This window comes from Hirundo rustica, chromosome W, assembly GCF_015227805.2.
Source record: "Hirundo rustica isolate bHirRus1 chromosome W, bHirRus1.pri.v3, whole genome shotgun sequence".
Taxonomy (NCBI): Eukaryota; Metazoa; Chordata; class Aves; order Passeriformes; family Hirundinidae; genus Hirundo; species Hirundo rustica.
Genome location: NC_053487.1, coordinates 5,135,906 through 5,151,563, shown reverse-complemented (window position 1 = coordinate 5,151,563; position 15,658 = coordinate 5,135,906). Strand labels below are relative to the sequence as shown.

The window sequence follows — 15,658 nt, the reverse complement described above, 5'->3', positions numbered from 1 at the left end:
GAACGGTGAAAGCGGCAGTGGTAGAGCTGTCAGCAGCACACGGCAGGGTCTGGCCTTCTCTCGGGGCTGTGCAGCTCTGCCACACCACCTCTGTTGTGCCGGCTGCAGGGCACAGCAGGGACTGGCACTCTCTCTGGCCAGCCCCGCCTCACCTCCACTGCCATGTGGGCCTGCGACGGGGCCAGCTGCAGCCGTGTGGCAGGAAGGGGGGGTAGGTAAGTAGGGGGAAAGGCAGGCACGGGACCGGAAGAGAAGGACTTTGGCGGGAAAGAGGGTATCTCAAAACCGCGTGGTAAGTGCCATTTTTTAGAAGGAGCGCCCTGGACGGCGCGGCCACTGCCTTCCCGGACAGGGAACGGGGGAGATGGAAAGACAGGGGCGAAGGAGGACACAGGACGGCGAGAGGACGGTAGTGCACCCGCATGACTTCTGGACGGTTTCTGACCTTGTCCTGCCTTCAGGGAAAGGAGGATAGGGGTGGAGAGGGGCACAGGGTGACGGAGAGACGGTAGCAACTCCGTGCCATGCTGGCAGTTTTCACTCCTTGCCGCGCCCTTAGGAACAAAGGGTAAGGAAAGATATAGGCAGCTTCACAGAAACTGAAAAACGTGAAGGTTCACAGGAGGGAGGACCACTGATCTAGGGCACCGACACTCTGCATGTAAATCATCCATAAGTAGCCATCAGGGTTTTACCGTCCATAAGTTGCAGCAAACATGTCAAGAGAGTTGGTAAGAGTCCCCAGCATGGTCCTTTTTGCAGGCAAACTAGCTGCTTGTAGCACTTAAAAACTCCTTCCCATGAAGAATGAAAAGACTTGTGATGGTAGATGTTAGTTCATCGCTTGGTCCCAGAGAACCAGTCTCCTTCTTGGGAGTTTCCCTCCCCGTAAGCTTTTTACCCCCATGTTTTTATGGGGATCCCACAGAGGTGACTTATGGGGTGCCGGTCCTGTTGTCCTCACTGGTTGTGCGCATTCATCCACCATTTGTTGCTTTGTGTGGCAACAGTGACCATTGTGTCCAGGGAGGTTACAACCACTGGCAGGGAAACAGACGAGACAAGTCTTTGTTGTTAAGCACAAGAATCCATTTATTCCCCCCTACCCCGGGCCGGGGAGGGGGTGACAGCGAAGAGAAGTAAAAACAAAGAGGGTGAGTAGGGGCAGGCTCGTGGGTTTTGTCGTGGGTTTTATCGGGTATTTTAGGGGAGGAGTCTTAGGTTTAGGTCAAAGGGGGGAAATCAGATTTCAGCCTCCTCAAAACAGGACTCTACACTGGTGAAATTGTTCAGCTGCTAAAATGTTTGTGTCGTGTGGTGGGAAGCATGTCTCCTGCTTGGGAAAAGTGCTACTGTCCCTTATATGCCTTTTGGTGGTGACCTGTCCAAATCTGCAATAAGGAGATGACCGAAGCTCTGTCAGCTTGGCCACATGCCACAGGGGTTGGTCATCATGTGTTGGTGGCAAGGGACAACTTTCCAGTCCTGTGATGGGAGAGAGCCTTCAAGCACAGCACATCCCCCTGAGCCTGTGGCACACAACACAGCCCCTACAGCTTGGTTTGTGTCTGTGATAGAGGTTGGCTTTCACAGACAAAGGCTGGAACAACAGATAGAAGTGGTACTGGTCTTTAGCAGTGTTTGTTCAGCAGTCTCCTCAGCTGGCTGTAGGTGGCTTTTTTTCTGGACTTGAATACCTTTTGCAAAAATGATGCTGGCTTTTTTTACCTTCTGTGTCCTTCTTTCCATCTTCCCTGCAAAGCAAAAATATCCCAGCAGAACAGTCACAATGGGAGGCCGAAGAGCAGCATCAGTATTTTAGAGCCAGGGATTGTTGTGTTTGCTTTCCATTCCTTGTGCATTTTTCTAACTCCCTGGACATAGAACTAGACCCTACCTGGACTGAAGTGGTTGTGTTTCACTGACCTGTTCTTTTAAAGTTGCAGAGGGATATAACATTTTGGGTATTTTAAGTTCAAACATTGGTTGGCTTCCCAAGGCTCTGCCCCACAGCTGTAGGGAGAGGAAAACTGGGTAGACTGGGACTGTGCAAAGTGTACCAGCCTCCCTTCAGTGGGGTGAACAGAGTGTCTGCTTGGTGTGCTTCAAGGGTTTTCAAGCTGCCTTGCACTTGCATGTGCCACTGAGCTTTGCTTTGAGCTCTCAGTTCAAAAGGACCCAAAACTTGTACCTGCCAAATGTCACCTACTTTCATTTGGAATCATGCAAAACATCAAGATTCACTCATTTCAGTCAAAATCTAGTCTAGGCTTGCTCAGAAAGGGCTTGACCTAACATTCATTGAAGCCATGAAATTCAGTTGCTGTTTTAGTGACAAGCTGGGGCTGCCTTGAGAGTGCTGGGAACGTTGGTAGCCCTGGGAGCTTGTGATAGCTATTCTGGTTTTTCCACTGAAGCTGTGTGGAAAGGCAGGTCTGACTTTTGTCTTCTGTACCCTGACAAAAGACATGTCCCTGTTCACTTCAGTAGCCCTGGGTCAGAGCTGACATGCTGCTGCTGCAGCTCAGAGCATCGTTCAGAACAGCATAAAATCTGCAAACGATTCTTGAGTGACTGCAAGGGAGCTGAGTTGGGCCAAAATAACACCTGGGGTGTTTTTAGCAGTTTTTTTCTCATCTAACTGCACAGGCTCAGAGAAGTGGCTCTTTATACTCAGAGGTGGGAATTTCAAAGTTAGGCAAAACTCATCCTAGAGATATTGTAAAACTGTGGTTTATGCTTTTTATGGGCTGTTTGAATTCTATTTCCAGCAAATTTTGTATTCATGAACTGTGCACTTTCCTGGCTAGAAGATGCATTTCACAGGGTCCATATCATCCATAGCTGGAAACTACCAGATTAACCTTAACTCTACCATTTTTATTCACACACATTGAAATTGAAACTTCTATATGGTAGGAAGTCTGTGTTGCTTCCCTTGCCTTCGAGGCTGATTGCCATCTGGTAATGCTAACTAGAAGATACATTTTTCTTTTTCTTTCCAGCTATGATCTATTCACAGCAGGATCCTCACCATAACAACAGTCTCTGGGCTCTCTGTAAATGGGTGTTACACCTGCATTTGAAAAATGTCAGCAGCCAGCTGTGCTGTATTTTTTATTGCTGTTGCAAGTAACTTTAGACCACCAGCTTCTTTGTACCCAATACTGTATAAGCAGGGCTGCTGGCGTGGGAGGGGTGCAGAGCATGGACTCTCCAGAATCCCAACATCTGTCCCAAAAGGAACAGAAAAAGCAGTAGAACTGGAAAGCCTTTGAGATGAGTTATTTCAGAGAGGGAGAATGAAGTGCTGGTGTTAGGTTTGGGAGTCTTTGACACAGCACAAATCCACTTCCAAACAGGACAGGGAACAAAGCATAGGATAAACTTTTATGTGACTATCCGCAACAGCTTGGAAAACTGCGTTCAGTGGCAGTCTGGAAGGATGTGCTTGGCAGGACTGTTCGGTTTTGTTTTGTTCTGATGGCTTGAATGATGGAATAGAGAGAGTATGCTTGTTAAATTGGTAGGGTGCTTTGAGCTGGGAGGAACTACAGACACTTTAGAGAACCAGATGTGGAGTTGCAGGTAGTCTTGACAGGTTGGAAAAGTAATCCATAAAAAAGCGAGTGAGTTCAATAAAAGCAGTGTGAAATATAGCATTGGAGTGAATCAGCTGCCTCATACAGGGTGCAGCATAGCTGGGTCTGGAGTAGTTCTGGAAAAGGTTTGTTGAGAATGAATCAAAGAACGTTACATTGTTAGTAGGAAAGAAAATGCTATGCAGGGATGTAAAAGCAGCAGTGTCATTTGCAGGACATGCAAAAAAATCTGTGTACCTGCATAGCACTAGTCAGGGGTTAGGTGAAGCGCAGTGCCTGGTGCAGGTACCCACAGCAGCAGGGACTGGGGGAGTAGCCTGAGGAAAAGCTTGGAGACTGCTGGGAGAGTTGGAAGAGGATGGTTTGTGTAGTCTAGAGCTGACAGTTTTAAGGAAGAGGGGTAGATGTGACCACAGCCTTTAAGTATGGGCCCTTCCTCAAGGAGGAAGGGAATAATTCCTCTTCTGGCCTAAACTAGAAGTTTTAGGTTTCTGTTTCAAGTAGAGCAAAACTGCAGCTGAAAATCAGCTGTGAGGAGACCGATGTGTTGGAGTCCTGTGTCTGGGAAATACACAAGTAATGGATACAAAGAAAATAGGTGATCTGTGTGGGCAATGGGGAAATATATCACTTCACTAGATTCTTCTAGACCTGCTTTTTAGGATGCTTGTAGGGGTCTAACAGCCTTCTATGAGAACATATTCAAGGAGTGTTTTCTACATAATTACACTTTAAAACTTCTCTGTGAAAGTGAGCCGCTCCAACACTGCTAGGAGGAAAGCATTGCTCTTAAGCAGAAGTTACCTGATGTATTGGGCCAGGGTCAATGTTCAAGGGATGTTGCAAGGTTGCAGTTCTCACTGACTCAATTGGCAGCATAATTTCTGAAATTTCATTACCCTGTAGAAAAGAGTTGCAGATAAAGGTGTGTTCAGGGCTGGCTTTGAACTGCAGCGAGTGACAGCTGGGCTGCATGAACACCTATCTGTGACGTAACACACGCTAATGATCAGACTGACTTGTCAGCTCCAGCCTCCTTTGTTTTCCACTTGAAAACATGCTATTTCCATGCTATTTGATGTTTGCCAGTGAAAGGCGTTTGATCCAGCAGTGAGATGAAGAGTTATCTCCCTTCCTCCAACGCAGCTCTCTACCTGTGTGGAAAGAGGAGTGTGGTGCAGCATTGGAGGTGGCTGGACGAACCATGCAGCGCACTGGAGGTGGCAGGATGAGCCACTCAATCCAGCCAGCATTCCACTTGCTCAGCCCTGGAGCAGGTTGCTTTGGGACAAACTGCAGTGAGGACAAAGCACTTGAGTAGAGGTGATGCACTGGTGGTTTGCTGTCCTGAAAGGGTAACTTTGAAGCTGCAAGTCCTTATAGGATGGGTGAAGGACTTAGAGCCTGGGCACCAGGTACCAACTCTGCCTTCCAGGACCTCTCATTTCTTACAGAGCAGGTGGCAGTAGGGGTAGACCTGAAGCAGCATGTGCTGCTCAGTACATGTTCTTAGTTGTGCTGCATGGACATGGGGATGCAACCCTGAGCTTCCCACTTTTTTGTCTCCCTCTGTTGCAGGACAATTCATGCTCTATGGCATGAATTTGCAGCCTGCCCTGCAAATGTGGGGCAGACACCATGGTGGTTGAGGTTGTATTGTGTATGAGAAAGCCATGCAAGGCTGAGGCAGGAGCAAGGATCCATGGCCAAGAGAGAGCCTTTGTGTGCATGTGGTGAATGGGATGGAAAGCAGAGAGCATTTCATACCTCAGCACTGGAGCGACAGGCACTGAGTAAGCAGGGCCAGAACATCTCTGAATGTACCTCCCCATTGAGTTCCTCTTGGGGAGGTGGAAATCTGCTGCTTCATGCGGAGAAAAGTTATGTAGACAAGCTGTGTTTTGGTTCCTGGTTTTGTGCAAAACATGGAAATCCTTTCCTGCCTGGTCTCTTTTAATTCTTTTTGCTGTCAGTCATTGCATGTGTCATCAGCGTCTGTGGAAAAGACTGCACAGTCAGGGCACCAACCTACTGCAGCCTCCAGTGTGTGAAAAGCCGCATTAGCTTGAAGATTTTCACATGAGAACTGCTCATGATTGAAAGACATAGTGTGCAGTCATTAAAACCAGAAATGTGTGTCTGGAACCCCTCACTGGTGTCCGGGATTAAAGAGACCGTAACAAACCGCATTACTGGTGCACATGTGAGCAAGCACTGGGGTTTGTGCTGAGAGCCTTGTTTCTGCAACACAGTTCAACTCACTTCAGCAGCCAGGGAGGAAAGAATTTGTTCAACATGCTTAGGGAAGGTTCATCCAGCCTGGCACAGTACCCAGAATGCTCTTATTTGCATTCCTCTGAGCTAGGATGCAGATGACAAGGTGCAAACTCCACACAGCCAGGTGTAATGCAGGTTTTTCTACTGGATTTCAGTGTGCTGCCGTCAGTGCTGCACTCCAAACAGCTGGCTTTGTTGCAGTGCAAGCTGGTGTCATGTTAGCTGGTGTCAGATGCCAGCCGTTTACAGTATATGCCATCACAGCATGACTTAAGTTAGCAACACAGAGTCAATCACATGCCAGCAGCCTACTGTAAGGGTGGGGGAGTGTGTGGGAAGAAATTGGGAGAAGATACTCTTAATAAAATCCTTTAATGATTTTTTTTTTTAATATCCATTTTTCAAGCCTATGAAAGTGCAGTCCATATGCTTTTCCCTCCTGGCTGTAGTTGGCAAAGCAGCAGATAAATATGGTCCTTCAGACTCCTTCAATTTTGCGAGGAGCCAGAAAATACAGCTATATTTAGCATGATACCAAGGCCAGCAGCAGTCTGTTACTGGGTGGTGATTCCCTGGCTGCAGGCTTGTGTTCCACCTGGGACAGGGTGGGAATGCGCCTGTCCTGGAGTCAGTACTCAGGCTAAATTGACAGCAGCAAATTTCAGATTTCCAGTTACAGGAGGATGGCTGCACTGGTGCCAGCAGGCTCAATGTGCTGCTTACCAGCAGCCACTTACCAGTGGCCACTCCAGGTGCTGTAATGGTGCTTTTTGGTGCCACACTCAGCTTGGAAAATGTCTCAGTTGGTGTTCTGTGCACAGCCCTGGAACTGTCCTGTGCCCTATGCTGAGCTTTTGATATCCTGGAGCCACAGCTAGTCCCTGTGGGAAAACTGCCTTGTAGCATAAATATGCTCATCTAAAACTGGGGCCTAACTCCTGTTGTATTTTCTCATGTTATATTCCTAGGCCACACAGGTATAAAATGGAGTTGTCCTTATCTATCCCCAGCTCAGTATACACACAGCAGATTTGCTACCAGTTCCCTGTTGCTTTCCCTGCTGTGTTGCAGCTGGTACTGAGGAGTTAAAAAATGGCAGTTCCTTTGTCATTCTGGCAGCTTTTGTAGAGCTGAAATTGGTCTTGAAGATTGTATATGTTTCTGGGAAGTACCAAGAACTGTGGGTGTTGTGATGGAAGGGTAGAAGAAGGGCTCACCCCTACCAGTGTTGGAGTTCAGGGGGTACTAGTGGTGCCCATCACTATAGAGCGAGACATCTTGAAAGTTGTTACATAGCAAGATGTCTAAACTGGGAACATTTTGTGTCACTGTCACATCACCAGTTCCTAAAATTCATTGTCTGAGATGAAGAACTTACTGTGGTGCTGGAGAGGGCAGCCTAACTCAGCTGTGGCTTCCAATATGCCCCAGTGAAAGACAGTGGTTGGTGGTGCTCAGGATCAAAATGTTGGTGAGGAGGAGTTAGACCAAAGGCGTGGGTTTGAATCTGAGTGTAGCAGAGATTCATTTAGTCTTTCTTGAGCCCTCAAAGGCCTGACTGACAGCATTTCACAGCCTTTGCTCTGCAGCAACATCTGCACAGCTGTTTCTTACAAATATGTGTCCTTGAAACCAGTAGCACTGTGTGGGCACTGGTTTCAGCTTACACACTCTGTCTGCAAGACGAATGCCTTGTGCTGTATGGTGCTTTATTATTGGTAGTGTAATAAATACGATAGACCAAATTCAGTAAATCAAAATTTAGAATTTTATTTTGAGACAAAATAACAGTCTCCGATAGCCACAATTAAAAGGACAGCGTCGAACCCCGGGGTTTCGGCACCGGGTGAACACGGTAACACACTCTGTCAGTCTGTCACCCCCTCAGTTCACATTTTGGTCTGGGGCTGCCGATTTTTATACACTGGTTCGCTGAGAGAAAATCAGGACCCTAAGACTCCCTCTTCTGAGGCAGCTTCATTAGATATTCATGTTCGGATTCTGGTGCGGTTGAATGGATTTGCGCTGGAGAACAATGTCGTGATTGCTGTGTCTGGATACGGTGTAGAGATGTTAATGTCGGGCGGGGACGGATAAGATATCGATCTGATGTAATCATTCGGTCCTCCGGGTTCTCCATCTCCCTTTTCTGCCCTTTTGTGTTCTCCTCTAACGATTCCCGGCAGAAGTTTTCTCGTGTCCCTTTTTGTGTAATTTTTGGCATAGTTTTCTCATGTCTCTCCCGTGCAATCTCTAGCAAAAGAATTCCTTTTGCCCCCCTCCATGCTGTTTCAGTCCCAGTTAACCCATTGTATACTCGATTAGAAATAAAACTTACATTTACAGAGAATGAATTACATATTATAACATTTAACACGAATTAACTTTAGGACATATATCACAGTAGTAAAAATATTCTGTTTGTAGAACCCCCTGTTGGAATTAAACAAACTGCTTTGAGAACAAAAAAATTAAAACAAAGCTTCACACCAAGCTGGGATTGCTGGTATCAATGATATTCACAATTTCAGTTGAAATAGCAAAGTCCTTCTCAAGTTGAAGTCAACTGTGTAAGTATTGTTTACAAAAAAAGTAGTTCTTTTTTTCATCTTCTCCATTCCTGCAGTGTAGAAACATCTACACAGATTTATTCCAAATTTGGTAGAAATGAGTGTTTCCCCAACCCAAAGCACTTGTGCCAAGTTACAGTCAGGAGGAATTTCTAAGGCTGATGTGTAACCCTGTGGAGGTTGGAGCTTAGAATTGAGCTGCTGCCTGGTCATGAACAGCCTGTAGTTCCGTGGGGTCTGCTCCCCACGTCTGGTCAGCAGCAGCCTTGCAGGAGCTGTGGAGGTGGGACACTGCAGGTATGCTCTGAGGCTGAACCCTGGACTCTTGCTGGGTCCCAGGTGATGGGAAAGGCTGTAGAGAGGCCTGGTCTGGTGCAGCATGAGCAGGATGACCCAAACCTGCCCAGTACTGATGAGTGTTCTCTTTGCATATTAATGCATTTATTTCCTTTGTAGTGGCAATGGTGTCTAAGCACTAGCCAGCTGCCATTTTACCCTCACTTCACACAGATGTGAGAAAGTGTCTGGTGATGAAGATTCCTGTCCTCAGGGCCTGTGAGCAATTAACTCACTGCTGTGGATCTGGGGCTGTTGGATTGCTGAGAAGCCAAAACAATAACATTTAAAAGTCTCTTTCGTTTGGAGTTGGGTTTTTTGGGAGCCACTGGGCTCTTTTAGGAGCAGGGCAGAGAGTTTTATTCCACCAAGCCAGGCTGCTAAAGTTTGGAAGTGTTTTTTTTTCTGTCCCACTGGCTTTAGCCCATCACTTCTTGGATTGAATTGTTTGCCTTTTGTTTAACTCTGATCTCCTCAGAGTAGATAAAAGAGGAGTCTGTTTCCATGACATATGTCAAACAGCCCCTTTTAAGCTGTAGTCAAGCTCTGCAGCCCTCTCCCCAGTGATGCTGTTATCCCCACCAGGAAGGGGGGCAGAGTAAAGCTTGGAAATCTCAGGCTGCTCTACAGCAACCTGGCATGCTGGGGAGCCTGGCTGGAGATTCAAAACCAGCCCCTGCAGTGGGTCATGGTGTTGACTTTTTGCAGTGGTACTTGGACTGTCCAGTGGTTCCACCTGTATGTTTGCAAAAGCCTTAAAGAACCCCCATGGGAGTATCCTGGATGCATCAGGGGCTGATCCCAGGAGGTTCCCACCTGAGCCTTGGGTGAGTGGTACATAACAGCTGTATCCTCGTGGACTTGTATGGGGTTACAGCTCTTCTGCACGTGATCCTGCTAACGGGCAAGTACATGGGGTCATCTGATGTGCCCCTTTTGGAAAGCAAATTTAATTACATTGAGGCTGAGGACTCTATGTCCAGCCCTTTACGACCGTGTCTGTGACAGGCGGGTAATGGATGGCCCTGTGCCTTTGCTGGCTGCAGGAACTGTTATTAATTATCTGTCATGGAACAGCTCTGTGGCCTGCAGGTCTGGCCTTATTTTAATAGGCTTTGAATAGCTCAAAAGATTTTGTTCCTCAAAAAAGTCACCATTTTTGCATAAAGTTACATTAAGTATTTCATGTTTTCTGTATGCCTCTTGTTTCTTGAGGAAGAAATTAAAAAAGAAAGGGGGGAGAGAAAAAACCTTATTTTTCAAGAACTATTTCATCTTAATGACAACATTTGTTACTAGCTTTCTTATTTAGTGATGTATTGATATTTATCTTCTTATGTCTACTTGCAAACGCTATTAAAAAGTAAGGCACAGTTTATACATGTTTTTAAAGTGATGATCTCAGTTGATTTGCAGGGATAACATCAGTGATCTCTTGCTTTTTAGGAGCCACTGGCAAGGCCAGTGCTTATGTTTATTGCAGGGGGGAAGGAGTCAGTGATGCAACACACATCACTTTTGACAAATGAAAGCATGAAGGGGGGGAAATTGTTTCAGTTTTTCCTTCTGTGACTGCCAGTTCTCGGCATCTCAGGGTACCCACATGTTGTGGATCAGAGGTGCTGCCTTACAGAGCTGTCCTCTTAAAGTTTTATCCAGTGCAGCTGGGGAAGTGGTGGAGACAGTTTTGTTTCTTGCTGTCTGGTTGTCGGGGCCAATTAAAGTGGTCTGGTGTTGGGAAGGAGAGGAAAAGCAACCCACACAAGGAAACGGAATTTTTGTTGTTATTTCTGGAATTTTTGCCACTAGCTTCTGAAAGTATTGGTGTTTGTGTTAGACTGTTTGGGGCTTTTTCTTACAATCATTTTAACATCAGGAAGCCTGACTTTTTGGTTTAGCTTGATAGTATTCAGTTAGTGTTACTGCAGGAGAAGTCATGTTGCTCTTCTCTTCACCTACTGTAGAAAAATCACAAAAGATGCACAGTAACTACCAAGCCACCTCTGCCTCAATGATTGTGTTGTTCTGATGCCTTAAGCTTTAGCTTTCATATTTTCAGATTCTGTGCTGCCTAGGAATGTAGTTCTGAGCCTCATATTAAGTGCTAGTAAGCTCTCTTCATGGAGTAGGTAGACAAAACAAATCCTTTCCCTGCTGAGGACCAAGGACAATTTTCAGCCCAACAGCATAAACAACGGTGGGCTGAAGAGAGAAAACAAGAAGGATGAGACCTTACAACCTGAAGCTGTAATTGGACAATTAAACCCCAATATGCAAATGGACCAAAACTCATAAAAATGTAACATCTTGTGACTGGTTAGCCATTTTGTGACCATTCTTAGTGCACCCTGGGTGTAGCCCTGGTCAGGCTCCTGTCCTGCCCAAGGTGGATCCTGGAGGCCTTTCAATAAATAGCTGATGTCACCCTGGTTTTTCTGAGGTTTTTAAAAGCCTTCTACTTGTTCATAAGATGGAGTCAGTTTCTTTAATTTCTGCACAATATTAGGAGCAGTGTTTCGCTTTTCTCACGCATGGGAACATAAACAAACCTTTTGTTTTCGTTCCCTGTCCTTTGTTTACGTACTTCTAGCCTGAAAATAATGTAATTGACAGCTGGTCTGGCCAGTGGGGTGAAAGGTAGTAACCCCAGAAACCAATCCACAACCAGACCCACAAATGTATAAAAATGAAAGAAATAAACAGGCTCACTCTCTGCTCTGCTCTGGCTTGGAGAGCAACTCTGCACTGCAGACCTCTTGTCTCCATGTTATCTCTTTGCATGCCGCTACCACAACCTACTTTATACTTTAGCTCTGTCCAATCTCTGTTTCAGGTCAGCTTTCCTAAGAGGCATCAGTTTCAGTAACCCAAACAATCCTTAATTAAATTTCTCTGGCTGCCCTGGGTGTTACATTCACTGAAATGCTGTTCCATTATGTTTTTTAGGGACGGTGTACCCGAGATAACTGCAAATATCTCCACCCTCCCCCACATTTAAAAACACAACTTGAAATAAATGGACGCAACAACCTGATCCAGCAGAAGACAGCCGCAGCTATGTTTGCTCAGCAGATGCAGTTCATGCTACCGGGCGCACAGCTACAGCCAATTGTGAGTTACAGCCATGGACCCATTGGGTTCACACTGCTCCCTGTTCCTCCCCTGTTTGTTCACAGAGGCCCCAGCCCTGTGTCTGAGCTCAGGCCATTGTCCGTGCTGCACAGAACTGGGCAGAATCTTCCAGAGGGGTGTCTGATGCTACCTTTGCATCTCCTTGCAAGCTGTGTCTCTCTTTTCCTCTGATAACTGAGGAGCCATGAGATTCAGGGCTTCAAGTAGAAGGGTCTTACGAACAGGTGCTTATTTGACCAGTTGATTGATGTACATCCCAGAAGTTCTGAGTGGCTCAATTCCAGTGGATCCTGTTTTGGATAGTTGTTTTGCACTGAGATGATGCTGACTCCCTTGGACTAGATGTGTTGCACTGTTGGACTAAAACTGGGGAAGATGAATCCTACCTAGACTTTAATCCTTTTTAATGTCTGGGAGTGAGACCCATTTCACTGTAGTTGTCCCAGCAGAGTTGTGCTAATGTCACAGCCCAGTCACTTGTTTTTCACAGTAATGCTGATTTAGAGTAAGAGCAGGAAAGATTTGCTTCTCTTCAGGTAGGAAGGGAAGCCTGTGGGAAATAGGTGTTTGCAGAGCAGGTAGTTCAGAGAAGCCTTCACTGCCTGTCCCTGCTTTTGCTTGTTAGTTAAAACAGATTTCAGGCTGGAGAACCCTGTGTGCTGGCTTGAAGGCAAAACCAGTGAGAGACTCCAAGTCAGAAAAAACCAATTTAATAGGAAAGGAAAAAAAAGTAAAATAAAATAAAACAAAACACATGCAATGGTACAAAAGATCACTGACAGAGTCAGAATACAACCTGAAACCGTTGTGGTAGTAGTCCAGATGAAGTGGTCTTGTTGAAGCAGTGTTCTTGCAGAAAGGTCTGGTAGCTCTTGTCCTCTGGGAATCCAGTGGGTAAGGCTGCCTGTGCTGTCCCAGATGCCAGATTATATCCAGGTGGGAATGCTTGGCTCCTCCCCCTGGGCGGAGCATCTCACAATGGACTGATATCATTTTATCAGTTTTGTAATGGGTCCTTGATTGCCCATTAAACAGAGATAGCTCCTGGAGGGAGTTATCTATGAGTCATGCAGGAAGGCATTGATGGGCCATTAACAGAAGATAGTCTGGAGGGAGGGGGCAAGGGAAACAGTGGTGCACAACTTAGTTTCAACATTTCATGTAGATGGTGATAGAATACATACTTTGGGCACGTTTTACATTGTAACCTAGGACACCCTGTTATGCCAGGGAGAGGATGGCTTTTGTCTGCTGGTTGGTGTATCTGGGAGGGGATTACATTTGTCAGCTGAGTTTTAGTCTGTCACTGTATATTTTAAGAACTGTCAAAGGTCTTGAAGCAGCTCTTCAATGCTGATGTGAATAAGCTGCACTGAGAGTTAATTAGGAATTCTCAGTTTAAAGTTGGGGCTGAATATCTTTCCTGGGGCAATGTACACTTAGTGTGCTGTGGTTGGGTGAGGCTCCTTGTGCTATGCCTGATCCTTCAGACAAGCTCTTCTAGCCTGAAGGTGTCAAGTCTGTGAACCAGCCTGAACTTGGCCTCCTGGTGTCCCACCTACAGTGCCTGGCCTCTCTGCCCATGTGGGACACAGCATCTGTTACCCCAGCTTTGAAAAGCTCAGATGTTTCTGGTTTATTCTCACCAGAGAACAGTGAAGGATTCCTCTTTGTTGGAGGCTGTTGTGATGTTTGGTGTAAGAGCTTGTGATGGAGGTTTCCCTGTTTCAGCAGGCAAAGCTGGCCAGTGTCCTTTCATGATGGTGGTCTGCCACCAGACTGGACCATTTCCTCAGTCTGGCATATTCCTCCTGTGTTTTGGGAGCTTTTCCATGTTTGCCATCACTCTGATCATCCTGTGTGTCTGCTAGTAGCTTTATCTTGGCCCTGCCCTATAAGCTAGGAAAATGCTGTTTATTTTTCTCATCTTGAAGATGGAAAGGTGAGACAGAAGAGAAAATTGTCCACAGAAAAGGTCTTTACTTGTGCTGTGCCTTAGGCTCTTATCTGCTGTAGTCTTGCACCTCTTTTTTGTGGAGCTTGAAAGTATGTCCACATCAGAAGGAAATCCTGAATTCTCACAAAATAGTGGCATTGGTTTCCAAGCCCTGTACCAAAAGCAAACCCTTCCTATTTGAAGTTTTCCTCTGTGGGGAATTCAGGTTGGATGCTCTTTGGCTGGCTATTCAAAACATCTTTGGGATTTCCTCTTTGGAAAGTTCCCATCTTCCCACTTTGCAATCTTGCAGGTCCAGTATGCTCTTAAATTTTATTCCTGCATTTTAAAATGTCTCTTGAGACTAAATGTGTTGGTTTGTCTGGTTAGTGCTCTCATTTCAGAGGTAACCTTATCTGATGAGAAAGGTCCTTGGTCTCTAAATTGTGCCATGAGGGAGACATGGGCAAAGAAGAAAAATAAAAATTTGTTCTGCAGTGACTGCTCCCTTCCTGCTTTCCCACACTTTACTCTGACTGAACAAGTTCTTGGTCTGATTCCTACTGCTCAACTTGCTCCACACCAATTTCAGGACAAACAAGAGATTGCTCTTTCAACTGCCTTTGATTTCTCAAAGATGCTGTCAGTGGAAGCTGGCTTTGAGAATTTTTTTCTCTCTACACGAGAAGGGTGAGGCTTCCTGGATACACGTGAAATTCATCAAAGCAGAAAGTATTGCATCTGATGCAGCAGCAGAACAAATCCCATGTGATCAGAAAGCTGATCAACGGGGATGCCTGCTTAATTGGGATGCTTGCCAGAGATGAGATTTGAAACAGCATGCTTAATAGCTCCAAACGATAGCTGAATGCTTAGACATTTTAAAGTGCAGTTTCACCAGAAAAGCTATTGAGTTAAAAAACAAACCACCACCAAAACCCCCCCCACCAAATCCAAACCAAACCAGCACTTGACACAGCAGCTTTTCACCAGGCTTCCTGAAATGGTGACTGTCTATGAGCTGGGCTCTGGCATTGATAGGAAGAGCTACTTTGGTAAATGTTATGTCTGGTGTCTCAGATAGGGTCACTTTGCATCCTGTGTGTGCCAGTGCAAGACCACCCACAAAATGCTGCACCTTGGGCCTAGTCCCCACCCTCTCCATACTGCTTTATCCCTTTGCAGCAGTGTGGGACAGACTTTTGGAGCTGACCATGGAGGTGCTGCAGCCCAGGGTCCAAGTGATGTGGTAGAGCAGGGCACTGGTTTGCCCAGTGCTTCCCCATTAATGCCTGAACAAGCTGTTGATGGAGCATGGCAGTGGTGACACACCTGCCACCGCTCCTGCCCTGCAGCTGCCTCTGCAAAAACCTGATTTATATCTCAGGCTCTAGTCAAAGGCACTCTAGGAATGAATAAACACTGGCCTGTGTGAATAAGTACCACACTGAATAAGTACCCTGGCCCACCCAGGAGCTGGTATCTGCCAAGAGACAATGCTGTGGGGTGTTAACACCTGTCTTTTACACTACAGCAGCCCACAAATGAGAGATCCTTTGAGCTAGGAGTATGTCTTTGCAGCCCGGTTGGGGAAATGAGCATCTGTGGTGGTAGGTAGCTGGATGCTTTTGGCCCATTGGATTCACTCCAGCATGTTCAGCCTTCATGTTGGAGGGTGGTTTTGCAGCCAGCCAGCCCCATGCAGTTACATTGGAGGAGAGCACAGATTTTTGGGTTTTCTGACAGCATCAATTATGTTTTTAATATCAAGGTTTTCAATCTTGTCAGTACTCTATCTTCAGCTT

General features: G+C 46.1%; 1 protein-coding gene across 9 annotated transcripts in view; it reads left to right on the top strand.

Moving 5' to 3' along the window:
• The window catches only part of MBNL3 (muscleblind like splicing regulator 3), a 125,995-nt gene that overhangs the window by 80,125 nt on the left and 30,212 nt on the right, over positions 1 to 15,658 (top strand). For all 9 annotated transcript variants that reach the window (XR_009208582.1, XR_009208580.1, XR_009208581.1 and 6 more), the window contains exon 3: positions 11,732 to 11,896. Coding sequence is in view for 6 of the 9 variants with exons in the window: in XM_040088821.2 (XP_039944755.1) it covers positions 11,732 to 11,896 (165 nt within the window). In the remaining 3 variants the exon portion in view is untranslated. The remainder of the gene's footprint in view (positions 1 to 11,731; positions 11,897 to 15,658) is intronic.